Raw genomic sequence first — 19,329 nt, 5'->3', positions numbered from 1 at the left:
ATGCATTTCTTATCGACCAATAAAAATGAAGCCTATTCAAAAAACTAAAGCCGTAATATTTTAGCATTTCCATAATTTCACAAGTCAAAGTCAATGGGAGGCAAAGGCGGAAGTGTATTTTTCTCTTTCCACAATTCAAATCGGTTCTCTTGAGAATCTGAAAGAGAAAAAACCAACAAAGATAAGCGTTTTAATGTCGAGAGCCGTAAAAAACCGTTTGAATTATTAGGTTCGTGCAGCGTGCTCATAATGATTAATGTTCAAAAAGATTGCTTTGAGATTTTATAACGAAAAAAATGGATACGCTGTGCTTTATTATACTTTTGTGTTCTGAATTGCGGACTTGAGAAAATCTTGAGTTATTTAAACCTTGTGGTCTTGTGAATCAAATTACGAGTAGGTAAGAAGTACCTATTCCTTTGCTATGTGTCTCTAACTTTAGAACTTCCTAAGCTGAAAACTTTGTAGAGGTTTTCATACGAATACTGGTGTTAATTTGGTTGTACAGATTCTCTAAATTGACAGGTCTAAAATACTATCCTATTTCGCAGGGAACAATGTGAATAGGATAGGACTATTTTTGGACATTTAAAATTTCAGCACTATTGTCGACCAATGCTGCCTTTAAAGTGTCTAATTAAGCAATGTCCAAAATAGCATGGTCATTTATTATCCTATTGAAACTCTATTGCGTTTTAGGACCGGCAGCAACCTCACCTAATAACGAGGTGCTTGTATTCCATGCTTATGGCACGTAAAAATGTCGCGAAACAAAGTGTCGCGGCTTCACTTTCGCGCTTTGTGACGTTGCCATCCGACATCAGTTGTCACTTGTCTGCGATAGTGGGAAATCGTGGGGAGTCGCGAACATCCACAGTAATAATACCTAGCGAGGTTCACGGTTTGTCGGGTGGTGAAGTGAAAAGTGGAAAGATAAATGCAGGTCAGAAACTTAATTAGCTCGGCGAAATTAGCTTGTATATACCTACATTTATTCTAAATCTATTCTGTTAAAAATAGTTTTAATTATAATTTTAAGTAATCTCTTTTGGCCTTCTGTTATAACTAGATTTAAATTTAAATAATAATTATGTATTTACGCTGTTAATTACTTTCAAATAAACAAAATAAAAAAATAAAGGGGTTTACGAGTAAGGTGGTATAATCCATACTAATCCATACTAATATTATAAATGCGAAAGTGTGTCTGTCTGTCTGTCTGTCTGCTAGCCTTTCACGGCCCAATCATTCAACCGATTTTGACGAAATTTGGTACAGAGATAGCTTGCATCCCGGGGAAGGATATATAGGCTACTTTTTATTCCGGAAAATCAAAGTTCCCACGGGATTTTTAAAAACCTAATTCCACGTGGACGAAGTCGCGGGCATCAACTAGTGCCCAATATATACGACCAAAGTCCCATCAGTCCAGACCAGGGTCTATTTAGATTCTACTAGTGATCCCGCGCGGCTTCGCTCGACGAAAATATAAATCCTCTTTATTTCCTATCCCATGGGAATTTGCCAAAAAAAAATCTGTTTAATTTCACCTTCCTAGGTCCAAGAGTTTGGGCTGTTGAGTCAGTCAGTGAGTGATTCAGAGCTTTTCTTTTTAAATTACCGGCGTGCAGATCATTAGAGGCATAAAGTCGTGTGACTTCACACACACTAACCCTAGTTGATATTGCTCAAAGCTTATTTTTCTTTACGATCAGCCACTAAATAGGTAGGTACATACGAAGTACTTAACTAATGTGTATCCTGGCTTCAAACCCCGTACACTCCACTGCCAGCCAGGCAGCTAAATGGTTGAGCAACTTTAGAAGATTTTTCCAAAGGAATATGATTAATTTCTACAAGCAACTACATCCGCTTGGATTTAAGTTATTTAAAAATCCCGTGGAGCCGTTTATTCTCCAGGGATATAAAACATCCTAGGACCCGTGTCCAGAGTGCAAGCCATACCAAATTTTGTAGAGATCTGTTCAGCGATTGAGCTGTCACAGTACCCGTAGTACAAGATTTTAGGTCTCACCAAACCAAACCAAGTTCGAGAGTCGAAATATGTCCGCGTTACAGTAAACTGGATCTTAAAGGCCTTGTTTCAAAGCTCAAGTTTGTCTACACTTCTACAGCCAGCGCTCCAAGCGGAAACATTGTGAAATTAAAATCAGTGGCATTGAATATTTGACTTTAATTCAAGGCTGTTTAGGTCCATTTTACTGTAACGTGGAAGTATTTCGACTCTCGAATTTGGTTTGGTTTGGTGAGACGTAAAATCTTGTACTACGGGTACAGATAACAAACACACTTTCGCATTATAATAATAATTAGTATGGATAGTAATTACGTAGTACGTATACCTGTAGCTCGTGATGAGGTTATCGATCCTTGTAGTAAACGGCTGAGAATAACATGAGATGGTGATACTGATCGTCTGCTAGGGCTTTTCTGGCAAGGTTTTCTTCTACCTACTGGAAATAAAATGAAAATAAAAATATTTTTTATTCAAGTAAACTTTCACAAGTACCTACTTTTGAATCGTCGGATGCATCTACCACTGGTTCGGAATGCCTTTCCTACCGAGAAGAACCAGCAAGAAATATCAAAACAAATCAAACTAAGCTTAAAGGTCTGTACGCACCTAAGCTGCGCTGCGCGTCACTGCACGTCGCGGCACAGAGCGTCAAAATAATATTATTTATATCATTTTGTATGGCGCATATCGCACTAGAGCGGCGCTGCACAGCACTTCACCACGCGTTGCCGCGCGTCGCGGTTGGGAGAATATTGTGAAGCGCAGCGAAGCGACGCGCGGTGCATCGACGCTAGTGTGACATACCGAGTGGCGCGTTGCGTCGCTTCAGAATGCATACGGCACTCGGATAAGATACACGCGCATCGAGTTAAGTATTTAATGTATAGGCGTGATAGACCTCAAAATAAATAACGTAGTTTTAATTTTTGGCACATGACGGGCTCTTAAAAGTATATCCTCAAAATTCCCAACCCCTAGGATGTCGGCTTCCACCCTTTCCCTCTTCAATGTCGCTCACCTTGCGACGTTGTAGTTCGTACGCGATCGGGTATAGAAGTGACGCGCAAGTGACGCGAGCTGCCGCGTACTGCAGTTGTAGTGCGGTAGGTACCGTGAGCGGCCTGAAGTGACGCGCCCTGCAGTCGGACTGAAGCGACGCGCAGCGCAGCTCAGGTGCGTACAGATCTTTATATTTTACTGAGGCATAAAAGCGGCGGCAAGCAGTCGCGCCCAAGTGCGGCGCGTGTCCTCCGTGTTTTGTTATCTATTCTATCTAAACCAATTCAACGGTATGTCAAAGTTTACAAAGCTGAGTTTAGGTAGTTATCAGAAGGACTCCACTCTATCTATTTGCGCTGGCCCTTACTCGCCAGTTGCCATCCGATACGTGTGGTGTGCTTCTGGTCATAACATTATTATTTAGGTATTATGGCACTAGACTGAACAAGCGTCGAGACTTGAGTGGTTTCGAATTAGGTTGCGACTGGCGTATTAGGTATAAGTGTATGTAACACGCAAATTGATTTTAACAAAATTAAAAATACGGTAGGTTAAGCTTATTATGATATTCATGTACGGACATTTTAGGCACAACGCACACCCGCAGAGTGGCTGAGATTCGTTGTCACAGCTCACATTCTGAGTGTTTTCTTTTAAGTAAATTTTAATCCTATGTCAAATTGGATCATGTTATCATAAAAATCTTACCTGCACTCCACTTTGTATATATGCGTTGGCCTTAATCAAACTGAAAAAGCTGTAACTAAGTCTGTACGCTAGAGCGTAATAACGATGAAGCCTTTCTCAGTAAGCCCTTTCAATCAACGCACAACAACTACATTAACCTAATTCTGGGTGAAATTGTACCGACTAACTAACTACAACTGACAAAAGAATCTTACGCCTAGTATTCCCACGGGAGTTGCAGGTATTATTCCCCTGCGACCGGCAAGCACGTGGCAATAGACGAATAGCACCGTAACAAATAGCAAAAGCACTCAATGCGAGGACGCAAAACGTTGTTATGCTCCATTCATTCGTATTCCACTGTGAGACAATTGAAACACATACACGGATTTAAAAAAATGGTTTTTCATATGTCTATAAAAAGAGCATTTTCAAAAAAACTATACCGGTTCATATCCTATTGATAAAATCAACATTGTTCTCTGTAAGGAATTATAAAGTTAAGGAGTTACTTTTTTTTTATGTGGAGAAAATCAGTTTTTAATAATGAATAAGTAGGTTTCGATAGGGAATCGATAGAATGATAGAATCGATGATCTGATAGAAAATATTAAATTTTTAAGACGACCTTTTCAACGTTATAAAAAATATAAATAAGTATTTTTGAATGCTATACAAATCGTCACTGGTCCAATTTCTGTTTTGAAAATATCGTCTCAGGTCCAATGGTAAAAAGAAAGTAGCGTATCTATTACGACGCAACTAAGTATAGAATTTTATTTATCGATATCACTACCCCTCATTACCCATATTTTTTTACTTATCTCGGAAAACCAAAGGGATGAGATCCCGTGGGATTTTTAAAAACCTAAATCCCGTGGACGAAGTCTAGTAGAAGAATAGTATTTTATATTAATAAAATTATACATACAACGAATCGCCGTAAGCGTTGATGTGCCAAGCGACAAGATCTTGAACCAGGTGCAGCCCGAGTACCTTGCGGACATGTTCTGCATGTACATTGTCACCTTCTTCAGAAAATGTGTTCGAAGGACAGACGACTAAAATAATTAAAAAGAGCTATATTTGACTGCCACATATAATGCCCATTGTCAGCAACGATATGGGCCTAGGCAACATTTTTGTCTAGGCGCATTTATTTGCTCTTTAATCGATTATAGACTGATAATGTACTCTTGTTTGCACTTACCACAAATCTTCTGTTCAGAAAGGAGATAAAATCCAGCAGAACATAGTAGGACTAGGTCAAAATTTCCAGGTTCCATATGCGCAGCAATATTATGGTATTCATAATGACCATTTGAATCTATACGCCAAACGAAAAATATTTGAAATAATAAATATTAATTATTAACGACAGATGATAACACAGTATACAAAGCCAACTTCATTTATTTCTTACCTCTTCTTCTTAATGTATGTGTTACAAAAGATCTCCTTTTAGAACCAAGTAAGGGTGTCAGAGTTTTATTCATGCTCATACTATCAAATGATATTAGAACTGTTAACAATAATTTATTTTATTTAAATTATGACACAATTCACAAATATTGTGATTATGAAATCAGTAATTTGTAAAATAAATTCTTACCTTTTACAAATGCTAATGGCGGCATGTTGCTTAAAAGTAACCTTGTAATAGAACACTGTAAGTTCCTCTTGCATTCGCAACTACAGTTTATATTAGGTATCGCGTTCAACGATATCACCACTATAGGTCTTACATAAGATGAACCATCTGCCTGAAATATACGTCATTGAATTATTTAAATCAAAAGTCAATGAATCAAAAAAGAAGAATTGCATAATTTAAAATACAAACCCTATCCTTGAGGCAAATAGGTTCATCTATCCTCGCTGAACAATATTTCCCACAACATTCTCGAGATATTTCCGAATTTAGCATCTGTATTTCCTTGAGATCCTTTATACAGAAACAATTACTTATTATTATTATTAGCTTGCTATCATCATAGGGCAAAAACAATCAAATCCTGTTTAAATTCTTACTTTATATGTGCAAGCTGAGTCAGTTCGATAGACAGGTTTGAAAACTATATTAAAGCTTGGAATACTGGTAATAGTAACTTTAATACTTCGTACAACTGCATCACCCTGAAATAGAATTATGCAATCATCGATATAGAATTAGTACCTTACCTACTTCATAATTCATTCAAGTGGATTAAGGATTTTTGTAATGTCATGGAAACTCTTTTGTTTTCCGGGATAAAAAGTACGTAACCTATGTTCATCTCCGAGATGCAAGCTATCCCTATATACCAAATTTTGTTAAAACCGGTTAAGAATAGGTGACACACGACAGTGATGATATATGCATACTTTCGCATTCATAAATACATAATTATTATAAATCATATATCCTTTATTTTGCTAGAATACATGTAACAATGCTAGTAAAGTTTTAGTATGGATTTAATATATATTATTGATGTGTAGACTTGATAAAAAGCACATGGTTTCTTAAAGTGAAATCACAAACATAATAATATCATGGTCTCCAGACTTACTTTACTACAAACATAAGTTCCAAAGTTTTTTGCAGCCACGTCTCTTATAAATATTTTAGATCCTTCGACTACAATATTGTCATGATCAAGCATTTCGTTTCGATCAGTGTTCCAAACATAATCGGACACGGAATGGTTGAATTTTTTATGTGGTTGATCGCAAATAAATGAAACTGAATCCCACATTGTTACAAAAATTTCATCCTGTAATTTACAGTAAAAGTATTTATTCAACGATCTAAACGTTAAAGAAATTATTCAAATAGTTATACTTATTGAATACTGATAAAAAATAATTTAAAATAGGCTTACAGATACTGGACGTAATGGTGGTAAATTTTGCAAGCCCCATCTAAGATCAGTTAAGTTATTTACATCCGATCGCTTTCTTCTATCACAACTTTGTTGATAAATACCATCTTTTCTTTTGAAGTATAACTCGTAATATTGTTCTTTCAAACCAGTTTTTTTATTATCAAGGTGATAGTCATTTTCGTTACGCGAACTGTTTAAGTAAAGAAAAGATCTTTTTCCAACTCGATGCCTAATACGATCAAAATATTTTTGGTTATGATAATCACGAAAGGTAATAATTTCAATAGATTTATTGTACTTTTTTGTGCTATTTGTGATGTAATTTATATGTGCATTATTATCCCAATCATCGTGAGCGGTCATAATATGTAACTCTGTATCATTAAATTTTTCGTTGTCCTCATAATCATCAAGTTCATTTCTTGTATCATCGACTATTAAAGATCGTTTATCTCGTATCCAATCCCATTTCAGTAAATTTTTGTAATCATTCTTACATGGTTTACATTTACGACGATATTTTGTGTGCTTTTTTGTTTTGTATTTGATAGAAATTAATCTTGGCATATTTTTATATTTATGACACGATAAACTTTTTACATACTGTTCTAAGTCTTTCTTAGGCATGCTGTGGTGCATTTTCTCAACATGGTTTATTGTAGCAGCAATATCGCATACCTTACTCCCGTCATCCGCCTCTTGAAAGAAGGTTCACAATTATTTATTGTTATAAAGAGATTATAAAGCTAAAAAGTTATCATTAATAATGTCTCTATTTAGGTAACAAAATTGTTATCATAAAACGGGAAAAAATTCTCACTTTTCAAACTAAAGTTACTAGTACTTTGAGCGCCTTTTTCTTTGATCTTTTCTTTATATATTTTTCCTTGGACCTACAATAATTTAAGATTAGGTTAAAAACGCTTTTCGAATAATTTAACAGTCATTTTCCAAAAATGTTAATTTATGAAAACAAACCATCTTTGTTGCTGTCTTTGGTGTTAGAACTGATATAGTGCTTAACGGCTTACTTTTGTCTAAAATAATTAAAAAAATTAATTTAGATTTTTTTGAATTGAAAGCCATGGCATGTTAATAAGAGTTAGTTTAAAATTATACAGTAGCCTCAGTAAACATCGTGCTTTAAATTCATTAATGCTATTAGTTTGATTAAAGTACAATCCAAATAGTCATACTTATCAAATATAACTAATTTCATATAATATTTTCTTAAGTACCTACCTACCTACTTAGCAGTTATTTAAATTCTTAAAAATATACTTAAGTACCTTTATGACTTCTTGATATATTTTCATTTTCCTTTTTAACGGATTGCAAACAACTATTACCTTCTTTTTGCTTGCTTGTTGTTGTTGTTGTTGTTGAACAATTGTGGTATTTCTGATTTCCCTATAAAAATTACAATACTATTTTTATTAAAGGGAAGTTAAACTCATTTATGACCTATATCACGATGAAACTGATGTCCAATTGAAATGAGATATATTCACATATTATTTAAACCATTCTGACATTTGTGTAGTGTGAAATTTATTTATACATAATTACAATGAAAATAATATGTAATACATACCTTATTAATCTCACGATCCGGAAGTATTTTTATAACAAACTGGTCAGCGATTTTACTTACAACGCCTTTGTAATTTTTGGGCTCAGTATCAAAAACTGAATTATTGAAGATGTTATTATGTACATTTTTCAAACTTTGAAGTATATGATTGTAATTAAATGAGTAGTCTTTAGATGTTTTTTGATTCCTGTAATTGAATTAAAATAACAGTTCAATTTGTAACCCATAATAATATAAAATTACAACGATAACTTTAGTCAATATTTAATTATGCCGTTAAACCAGAAGGGAACTTAGAAAATACCAGAGATGATTTTAGTCGATATCTTACCTAGATTTACAATTAAGTGTGTGATTAAGATTTTCAAACTCTGTATCATTAATATTCTGTGAGGATCCTGTCATATTATCTGGTTTTACTTTTTTGTCTTGAATCAAATTTGGTACAGATGTTGGATTTGATATAAGAGAAGAACTTTTTCTGTGACAGTTTTTAAATGGTTTTCTTGTTGTTGATAACTCATCAGAAAATCTATTGTGATCATCATCCATACTAATTAATAAATCCGAAGTTGTAACATTTATATTTTTATCGTTCTGTGCTAAACAATTTGTTACTTTTTCCGTTATTGATTGATGTTTTTTATATTTAGAAATGCGACTTCTTACATAGCGATTGTCAGATGAAGTTATAAATGGAATATTCGTTTTATACTTTATTTGATCTTTTTTAGATAGAAAGTCTAGTGATTTGAGTCTGTTAAGAAAATTTAATTTTGTATAATTAATGAAACATTTTATTTTGGATTCCTCGTTTCTGTATTTGCTGCTTTTTGTTACTAAAGTAGTTTCAGATGAAATTCCTTTATTTGAAACTTCCAAATCCTGCTTTGAACTATTTTTAGTTTTCAATTTACTCCATGTATATGCTGTTTTAGTTCCAGTTTTGCTTTTTAGTGACGTCTTTTTTGTGAAATTATGATTTAAATAAAAAATACTTTTTGTAGTCAAAGCGTCAAGCGAATCTACATTATTAAGTAACCTAAAAAGTTCATTCATATTGTAACTAAAAGAGTCTGTGTCTACCATATAACTATTTGTTTCGTTGTTATATTCGTATTGGTAGTTATCTGTATATTTTTTAATTTTTTCATATTCCGATATGGTTATGTTTTTCTCATTACGTGTTTTATTTAATTGAAACTTCGGAAGTCTTGAAGGATCGAGAAATTTACTACTATGTCCAATCCCTTGGCCAAATTCTGATTCTATAGGTTTTTGATTAATAAGTAGTAAAGGTTTAGAAATCTGATCTATTGCTCTCCAGTTTCTAATGACTCTATTTTTCGCGCCTAGAATCTTTGTTCGACTCTTCTTTTTTATAAAAAATTTTTTCAGAAATGCTTTTATACCCTCTCCATTTTTCTTCATCTTCTTAATTTTTCCGTCACCAAAGTATAATTCTGAATTTGTATTTTTTTCAGAACCACTGGAAATCGAAGCTCCAAATATGGGTTTTGTAAAATCTTTATTGCATATTAAGTTTACTTTGATATTGCTAAGTGAATACAATATGGTTTTATCAAGTGGCTGTTTCGTAATTGTATTTCTACCGGATCTTTTATGGAAGTGTGTTATCATACAACGTTTAGCCATATTTAACAAATTGGTACCCGACATCAAAATTTCGTCATTGAATATTTTATACTTTGATGAATTTTCTAAATTATCGGCTAATTCGTACAATCTGTTTACTAAATTATCATTACATAAATAATTTGAACTTCGTTTATCAATGTTAGATGAAATCATTTGACAAGTACGACCTTGACATTTTCCTTTGACTCTTCTGTAATAATCGTTTAAAGTTGTATCAATACGATGTATAACATTGCGTAATTTTCTCCCCCCTGATGGATTCATCCAAAAAAAAGTCTGTATTTCTGTACAATGCTGTGTCATGTAATCAGCTAAGTTATCCAATTCGAAAATTAATTCAGTTATAATAGCATTGCATGCGGCACACTCTCGACACAGCGTATGATTTGCTTTACATCGACAGTGGCATACTTTATCATGGGCAAAATATTTTTTAATTAAATCCCAGTTAATGTTTCTTTTCCTTTCTGGAACTGAACTACGAATTATCGTATTAATGATTTTGTTTTTTTCTACCTCCGTAGATATACTACGTCTCGTTTTAGTATTAGAATTGTTGAATGCATTATTCCCATTCATTTGTATTAGTTTATATACAGCATCTATGAAGTCTTTGTTAAATGATACTCTTTCTTTATTGACGGATGATGAGCTGCTGTTCTCTTTTTCAATGGCACTAGTCATATATCTAACTGCTAACTTGGAAGGTTCTAAAGACGTTCTGATTGGTTTTAATACAAAATTTCCTTCAGGACAGGTTATATTAGTATTTTCAACTAATAAATATAAGCCTGGAGTCAAAATATCTCGTACAATGGATGTTTGTGCTGTGGTAGTTTCCTCAAATGAATTTATTTGATATTCTAAGTCAATTGGAGTAGACATAACAGCGGAAAAAACCTTTCTCAATCTACCTGGTTCTAATGATCGTTTCTTGTCATCAGTATTATAAGGAATAGCAATATGAACTTGTATTGAATTTGTAACTTGTCTTTCTTTTGAAAATATTGGTGCCGAATGATTCGCAAATTTATAATTTGAGTCATCAACCAATGCTTTTATATTACCATCTTTGCCGTCATAGACTGGAGTGTTTTTCATTAAATCTACCACTACTTCTAAGGCAGCAACGTCCTTAGCGGTAAATGTATCTCTTTTTGCGCTACGTTTTTGATGCTTGGATATTGTTCTATCTGACGCTGCATTTTTTTGCTTCGTAGATTTATGTAATTGTAGAGGCTTGGACTCAAAATGGACCTTCAGAAATTTACAAAATAAGTACCATTTGATACATGAATATGAAAAACATAAACACTTAAAATACTCACTCAATACTTTAAATTTAGGTAATCAATTTATTACTTATTAATGCCCGCATCTTAGTTTGGCTGGCAATTTGCGGATTGGTAGACTTCACACGCCTTTGAGAATATTATGGAGAACTCTCAGGCATGCAGGTTTCCTCACGATGTTTTCCTTCACCGTTAAAGCAAGTGATATTTAATTACTTAAAACGCACATATTGTTTAATATAAGATAGATAAAATTGTAATTTATTCACTGGCTATCAAAAAAGTTCAAAGCCATCAAAACTTACATTTTGGCCATGGTGATTTTCAGTTTTTGACATTAATGGTTTTTTCTCTTCATACATTGCGCTACAAGTATCCCTGTATATAATTTTCTTAGTTGTAAGCTTATATTGGTTATCTTCTTTACAAGCTTTTTTATGGAACAATTCATATTTTCTGTCTTTTACCTGCTGTTCTTGAAACATGAAATAAATATTTGTATTAAATATACTTGTACATCATTAGTTTTTGAAATTGCACCTATTGTTAACAAAAGCTATAACTGGTATATTACTCACATCAAAATATCTGTGTAGTTAGGTACTTCTCAAATGACAAAAATCTAAATATATAAAACGAAAAGGTGACTGACTGACTGACTGACTAATCTATCAACGCACAGTTCAAACTACTGGACGGATCGGGCTTAAATTTAGCACGCAGATTGCTAGCTATTATGACGTAGACATCCGCTAAGAAAGGATTTTTGAAAATTCCACCTCTTAGGGGGTAAAATAGGGGTTTGAAAATTTGTGTAGTCCATGCGGATGAAGTCGCGATCATAAAGCTAGTACCTACTAATAATATTGTGCTAATGTAATTAATTATTCTTATAGTGAGAAATAATCTGGTAATATTTTATTTACTTGCTTCATTATTAGACCGTTTATTAGAATATCTATTTTAAAAAATGATTTTTTTAAATTATTATTTGTTAACTAGGTTCTAAACAACAAAACAACAAGTCATTGCGTTATTTAATAAGTTCACAAGTAATGTTTCTTCGGTCATTTTGCAAAAAAAAGAAAAATACAACACATGAATGTCAGAAACTACAGTAGTAAAATAAAAATATTATTTACCTTTTTACTTTCAGAATTTGAGAATTTTGCTTTACGTGATTTAATTGTATCTTAAAATAGAGTTAAAATATTAGTGAAATGTATTTTATACACAATTTGTGAATAATTTTTTTTTTAAAGAATGTTAGCCATGCTTATCATGAATAATATTCCTGTTTCCTCTCCAACTAAGCGTAAAGCTTGTGCTAGGAGTAGGTACTTACGACTATTCTGCATTAACGAAAGATAATAATAATACTTCAGAGGGAGATTTTAAATAAAGAAAGTTAACTTTTTTTATTAGGAACCTACTTAATGCTTAATTCTTACTAAAAATGCATTTTTAAACAAACTAAAATTGTTAATTAATTATGATTGGTTGCAATTTTATAACTTCTTGTATGTTATAATATTATAGGAGTCCTTTTTTAGAACTAGAGAATTAAATATAATATTAGATAGTTTTTTTGGCGAAATGCGGGTACTGCAACCTGCTACTATTCCCAGTAAAATTGTTAAAATATACAGTACTAGCTGATGCCCGCGACTGCGCCCGCGTAGATTTAGGTTCATAGAAGTAGAATATGTCACTCTCCAGGTCTTTAACTATACCCACGCAAAAAATCACGTCAATCCGTTGCTCCGTTGCGAACCAATAAACAAACGCACTTTCGCATTTATAATATAGGTAAGGTAGTATTTGTGTGGTATCTCTAGTGGTACCTTTTTGGCTTCGATAGCTTGAAGTCTTTCTTATATTAAGGACTTTTGGCTTTTCAATTATAGATGAATAGGTATCACTGAAAGAATATTATTTCTTAAATTAGTTCATTCAATTTGTAGTTTTTTTATATTCTAAAGAAAATATATTTTTTAAACAATATAAATTTACTTATTCTACATTAGTGCGTGCATTCTACATAATATTATCATAGTTTGCATCTCTGGTGATTGTTAAAATAATAATTTTCAGGGATTGCATGAAATTATATACTGGAAAAGATGGCTTACTCATTATTAACGTTCCTTATTAAAGTATCAGCGTAATCTGAAATTAAAATACAGTCATAAAAGCACATGTTAATTCTAAAATTGAAACTATTAATAAGGAGATTAATTAAATTATTTTAACTAACCGGTGTCGACACTATTCTGTTCATCATCATGTAATAGTGGTTTATGATAAATAATATCATATTTATAACTATGACCACTTATTTGGACTCTTTCTGGCTTTTTCGTAATTTTATTTTTAAAATATTTTGGAAAGTATCTTTCGGTTGACATATGAGAGAATCTGAGTGGATCTCTATTTTTATTTGGCCTAGATAAGTATAATTGTAAATCTTTATCTGAAACTTTATCATTTAAAGTAAAGTAATCGTTTTGATGTTTTATTTTTTCTGTGGCCAATTTGTCTTGTTCAAATATTTGGTCGTCTAGATCAATAACATGTATATCTTTTTGAGATGTTAAATATTTCCCATGTAACCTCCAGTGATACTTTTAATCCTTTTTAATCTATCGTATACACTCTTCTGGCTTCGAGAGCTTTCCCATTGGTTATGATTATTCATGTTGTACAAACTTTTACCGAATTGCAATTCATTCTTTTGATTTTGATAAGGTGACCATAAAGAATCTAGGCTTTGAGAGTTACGTGTTGGTTTGCGCGACACATAATTTTTGGAATTGTCCATACTCTCTTTGATTTTCGAATTAGAATTGTTTATTTTAGTATCCCACGAATCAAGACTTCTAGGCAACGAATTTATTAGAGGCGTTGTAACAGACTCAACGTCAATTTCTTTTTCTTTCAGAAACTTATGGAAGTCATTTATCTGCATTGGTAAAAACGTTGTAAAATATTGTTCAGGCGGCGCATTCACTCGTGCTATCTGAAAGTATTGTAATATTTCAATTCATTATTAAGTAATGTAATAGCAGACATGTTCGTACAAAATTAAATATTAATTAAAACACTATCTGAATCGATAAATTTAATGTCGTAACAAATGTGCTTTAGTATGAAATCGTATCGTGTGTTGCTATGGTTATAGATCGACTGAAAAGAGTAAAAAATTAAATGAGGACGCTACTTTCGTTCTTGTGGTAACACCATGTACTGCAACCAAAACAATACCGATATTTGATTTTTTGTAACGTATTAAAAACACTGAGGAGCCTATATCGTAATAATAATAAAATTGAATGTATAATATTATTATAGCTCGTGTAAACTATCAAATTGCTTGAAACTCCATAATATTCTAAAACTTTTATACTGACATGGACTGGCGAATTGCATGAATATTGTAACAAGTTACAAAGTACCTAAAGGTACTACTATACCTCCCTAGTAATAATTATTTACTTTTAACTTCGGCTTAACATGCTTACTCTTTAAATATAATAAAACTAGCAGATACTAAATAATACTATATTTATCTTATTTCTTAAGACCACCCATGCGGAGCGAAATTAAGGCAAATTACAAGGCAAGGCAATGCAATTTTTTCACGTAAAATCAAAAACGTAGGTAGTTAGGTACTTACCGTTTTAGAGATTTTAGTGTTGTAAATACCTGTAAAATAGGAACGTACATTCATTCTTATTTATATTGATAGAAACAATCAGTGACATTTCGTGCGTTAATAACATTTACAGGTACAAATGAACTAAAATTAAAGTCGGTAAAAGGCGTATGTAAAAATAAAGCTTTAATGACATTTATTTTCTATGAGTTTCAAAGCCACCCTGGTCTTGGGCAAAGCCCAAAGGAACTTAGCTTTCAGCATTAAATATTTTCAAATGGATTGTTAGATAGTTAGGTTAAGCATAATAAAATGATGATCACCTTTATTTTGCCGTCTTTTTAATGCATAAGAATCATCATTATTAACAGCCGTTTTTGTAATAACTTTAGCAACTGGTGTTACAGAACGAAATACTTTACCATCAAAGATTATTTTACCATTATGATTTTTTAGCAATTTATTTGACGTTTGACTTCTTTCTTTTGTAGTCATAGACACAGAAAAAGGAAACGGTACTCTGTGGCACATTATTTTTGTTACTTTATTTATGGGTACCCATTGCTCAATAACTGGTATATTACGTTGTTTTGCTTCATATTTGTTTTGTTGATTACCAAAATTTATCTTTTTCGTTGATTTTAAAATCGTTTTATCGTAAATATATCTTTCAGTCATATAGTTCTTAAAACGTGTTAAAATTGGCTGAGTTTTCTTATTTTCAATAGCTTTATCCAAGCTATTATACTTATCTTGCGTATGTAAAAAATAGTATGGATATGTGAAATCATCAGTAATAGTTGGTATTTGTTTCCATATGTCTTCAACATTTAAAAATTTAAGAGAACTAAAATTATTATACTGTTCTGGGATTTCCTTTGATGTCACTATTTTATAATCAAACAGTTTAAGTCCATTTTTTATTTCTTGTTTAGGTTTTTCACGAAAAATATTTTTTAAATTCTCAAAAATATGTCGCTGTTGACGACTATTGTTATCTTTTTCAAATATTTTGGATTTACGTCGATTTACTTGAAGTTTTTTAAAAAGATTATGTATTTTACTCTTCCCTTTGTTATTTTTATTCAATTTAACAATACCTGTTGATCTATGAACTAAATTAATATTAACAAAACCATTGTTTCTGTGACTTATTTTTGACAGCTTTTTAACTTTTTCGTCATAATCTTTCTTACTAGGTATCTCTTTTTTACAAATTTTATGCTTGGATAGCTTCTCAGAAAAAAACTTTTTCTTAATTTCTGAATTATTGTCAACAATAATAGGCGAATTGATACTTTTATTTCTATTACTATTGTATGATTCGTCGTAACTGGAGTTTTGCTTTCTTCTACTTCTTTCGCAGGACTCTGCAAATTTAATATAAAGTAAAGACTGTAGATATTATTACGATATTCATGTTGCAGTGTGTGTGGATTGATGAATTTTACACATCTACTGGGTATACTATTACTTTTGAATAAGACTCGCTCTGTATTTGACGAAATATGAATTACTAGCTGATGTCCGCGACTTCGTCAGCGTGGAGTTAGGTTTTTATACATCCTGTGTGTACTCTTTGATTTTCCGGAGTAAAAAGTACACTATGTCACTTTCCAGGTCTTATTACTATTTCCATGCAAAAAAATCACGTCAATACGCTGCAGTGTGATTGAAGGACAAACCAACAAATCAATAAACCAACAAACACACCTTCGCATTTATGATATTATGGGTACTGATATTGTATTTTAAAAAAAATTAAACAACATTTGTCATCAGAGCACGGGTCTTCTCCCAGAAGCAGAAGGGTTTGGCCATAGTCTACCACGCTGGTCAAGTGCGGGTCGGCAGACTTTACACACAGAGAACATTATGGAGAACTCTCAGGCATGCAGGTTCCTTCACCGTAAAAACAAGTTAGGTATATAATTAATTGCTTAAAACGCACATGACTCCGACAAGTTAGAGCGCACTTGTCACGCTCGGGATCCAACCCGCGTCCTCTTGATTACGAGGCAACCTTAACTACTAGGCTATCACTGCTTATTCAACATATTTTATACAGCATGAAATTTATAAGTTTTTTAAATCTCTCAAGTAACTAGTACAAGTAATTTTCCACTTTTGAAAGTAAGTCTACGTTTGTCTTTAAAATACAAGCTAAAGAACATGTAGGTAGGGTAAGCTCCATACTTATATATTATTTAAACCCCTCTCTGCATTTAATTTAATTTTGAAAAACTGACAACATAGATAACATTCTATTTTACTTTTTAGTTCACTATCGTAAGTTTTCGTAAATTCTTATTAAGTATATAGTTTTTTTTTACACAAGCAATAAAAATAAGCTTACGTAGTGTATTGTCTTGTACACGATAGATTTCAGGGTTTGAAATTGATGGAAGGTTATATTTTCTTCTATGACGTCGCGGTAGAATTATTATTTTAGTTTCCGGTAGTGTTATTTTTTTATGTTTATACATAGTAATTGTAGTTCTTGTTGTAGTTCGTTCACTCGTCTGCAGGTCTGGAGCTTTAAGGGAAACAGTCTGTGACGTGTGGAATTTTCGAGGGGGGTTTGTATCCAAATATGCAAAAAAATGTTTTTTGAACCAAGAATCTTCACTTTTCGTCGACACATCTTGATCATCTAAAGTTTCGGACTCTACAAAATATCTTCTGACCCTTGTACTTGGTAATCGTGGAATTTTTGTCAGAATAAATTTTCCTATATCATCTACATTGTGATGTCTGTGAGCTTGATATCGAACAAGATTTGAAAATTTTTCGTCATCATTGTCTTTCTGAAAATTTAAGTAATACTTATATCCATTAACGTAATCATTAAAAGAGATCTTGTTGCTAAGGGCTTTATAATTTGCATCTGCAGTTACTTGAGATCGATCATATGTTTCAGTAATTTTGTCAGTAGCAGTCAGATTATCCGCATTATTATGACGGTCAGTATACTTCACGCTGTCAGGTATTTCTTCACCAGCTTTGTAAAATATTTCAGTATTTTTTTTTTCTTGAATAAAATTGGTTTTGGGATTTCGTTTGACAAACCTTCTTGAACCTTTCTTTTCAAAATTACTTTGAGTAGGTAAGATAATGTATTCCATCCTATTGTTTCCATTAAATTTAGCTAATAATTGTTCTAATGTTGAAATCATTGAAAAATCATCTTCTGTGATCTGAATTTCACGAGTGGATGTTGAAAACTTAGTACCTTCAATCAATTTTCCTATAGATTTTGTACTATTTTTTCTAAACCTTGTACCGTTTATGTGTAGATTCATTAATTTGGTTTTTGACATAGAATTTGATTTTGATTTACATGGTAATGTACAAACTTTTTTTGAAGTATGCTTAGAAGTTTTCTTTATAATATGTCCCATAATTGTAGCTTTAGCCTCTTTAATTTCCTTGCTACATTCTTCACTTAATTTAGCTTTAAGTTTACGATATGTTTTATTTAGTTTTTTTTGCAATTTGTTTTCAATATTACATGCCAAAGTACATGAATCTTCTTTTAGGGATCGAATCAATTTATTGTGCTTTTGCCTTTTATTATTTTTAAAGGTATTCTTTGTTAAGCTGTTATTAGGATAGCTAAGAAATAAAAAGGTACTAAATGCGTAACCAGGAAAAATATTTGATTGTGCAATATACGGTACTGCGGTAAAACTAGTTTCTGTTACTGCATTAGTTATAAGATTAGTAACCGAAGGTTCTTGATCCACTATCATTTGAATCTCTTTCTGTTTAATATCATTAAGAACATCTTCAATTTCTGCTGTTCCTAAAAATTTCATATCGTCATTAATAGACATTGTAGAAACATCATTTTTATCAAAAACATTAATATTTTTCTCTTTGTTCACAATAAAATTGGCATCATTAGGAACGTAAAGTTGGTGTAATTTGTAAATTTTAGTCGACATTGTTGGTAGAGTACTTGTAATACTATGTTCTACACTATCTTTTAACATTTTTACTGAACTTTTAATATCTACAATTGTCTCGAATTTATCAAATACTTTTAAATCCAACTCCTTACTAGTCACTTTTCTTTTGAAATTCATACTATTTTTTACAAAAGCATTTGGTGGAGCTATTACATTAGTTTTAATTTTAAACTTGTTGCTGTATTGTTTAAAATGACGTAGATTCAAAGTGGTGGCTTTATCTTCAAAAGATTTTTCGTATTCCATACTTTTAAACATAGGGCGAGCGTTAATAAGTACTATACAAACAAATACACTGGAACAAAATAATAAATAGGTAAAATCCATAAAAATATGATTATATCAATTAGGTACTGCATGTATAAATGATCATAACTTGAGAATGGCTCGACGACGTTTTATTATTCATAACCATCGATGTACAAGATAACTATCAAAACAAGGTTTGTATGAAAGAAATTTTTTAGAAAAACCTCAGTAAAAAAAAACCCTTGTGACGCCGAGGCGATTCGCTAGGTTTCTTAAGACATATTCATCATCATCATTTCAACCCATCGCCAGCCTGAT

The 19,329-nt window shown here is 32.2% G+C and overlaps 1 protein-coding gene and 1 pseudogene across 1 annotated transcript; both read right to left on the bottom strand.

The window, feature by feature from the left end:
* Positions 1-6,462, bottom strand: LOC117982575 (uncharacterized; annotated as a pseudogene).
* Positions 6,463-7,936: 1,474 nt separating this feature from the next.
* LOC117982572 (uncharacterized) lies at positions 7,937-18,627 on the bottom strand. The gene is made up of 8 exons (XM_069498691.1): positions 18,520-18,627; positions 17,421-17,598; positions 15,988-16,161; positions 14,813-14,841; positions 13,918-14,155; positions 11,442-11,611; positions 9,598-11,101; positions 7,937-8,001 (listed from the first exon to the last, which is right to left on the bottom strand). The coding sequence occupies exons 1-8, from the start codon at positions 18,625-18,627 to the stop codon at positions 7,937-7,939; spliced, it is 2,466 nt and encodes an 821-aa protein (XP_069354792.1).
* Between the last annotated feature and the right edge of the window lie 702 nt (positions 18,628-19,329).

The sequence above is a fragment of the Maniola hyperantus genome, chromosome 5 (genome assembly GCF_902806685.2).
Source record: "Maniola hyperantus chromosome 5, iAphHyp1.2, whole genome shotgun sequence".
NCBI classification, from domain to species: Eukaryota; Metazoa; Arthropoda; class Insecta; order Lepidoptera; family Nymphalidae; genus Maniola; species Maniola hyperantus.
The sequence above is the reverse complement of the archived record's forward strand: the minus strand, read 5'-3'. Positions and strand labels throughout refer to the sequence as shown.

Bases quoted from the DNA above. Each gene is read 5' to 3' on its own strand.
- LOC117982572 (XM_069498691.1), bottom strand. From the start codon at position 18,627: ATGTCTATTAATGACGATATGAAATTTTTAGGAACAGCAGAAATTGAA. The intron at 16,162-17,420 runs GTGAAGATTCTT...TTAAATTTGCAG, and splicing joins TCAAGATGTGTCGACGAAAA to AGTCCTGCGAAAGAAGTAGA. The intron at 14,156-14,812 runs GTAAGTACCTAA...CAATACTTTCAG, and splicing joins ACACTAAAATCTCTAAAACG to ATAGCACGAGTGAATGCGCC.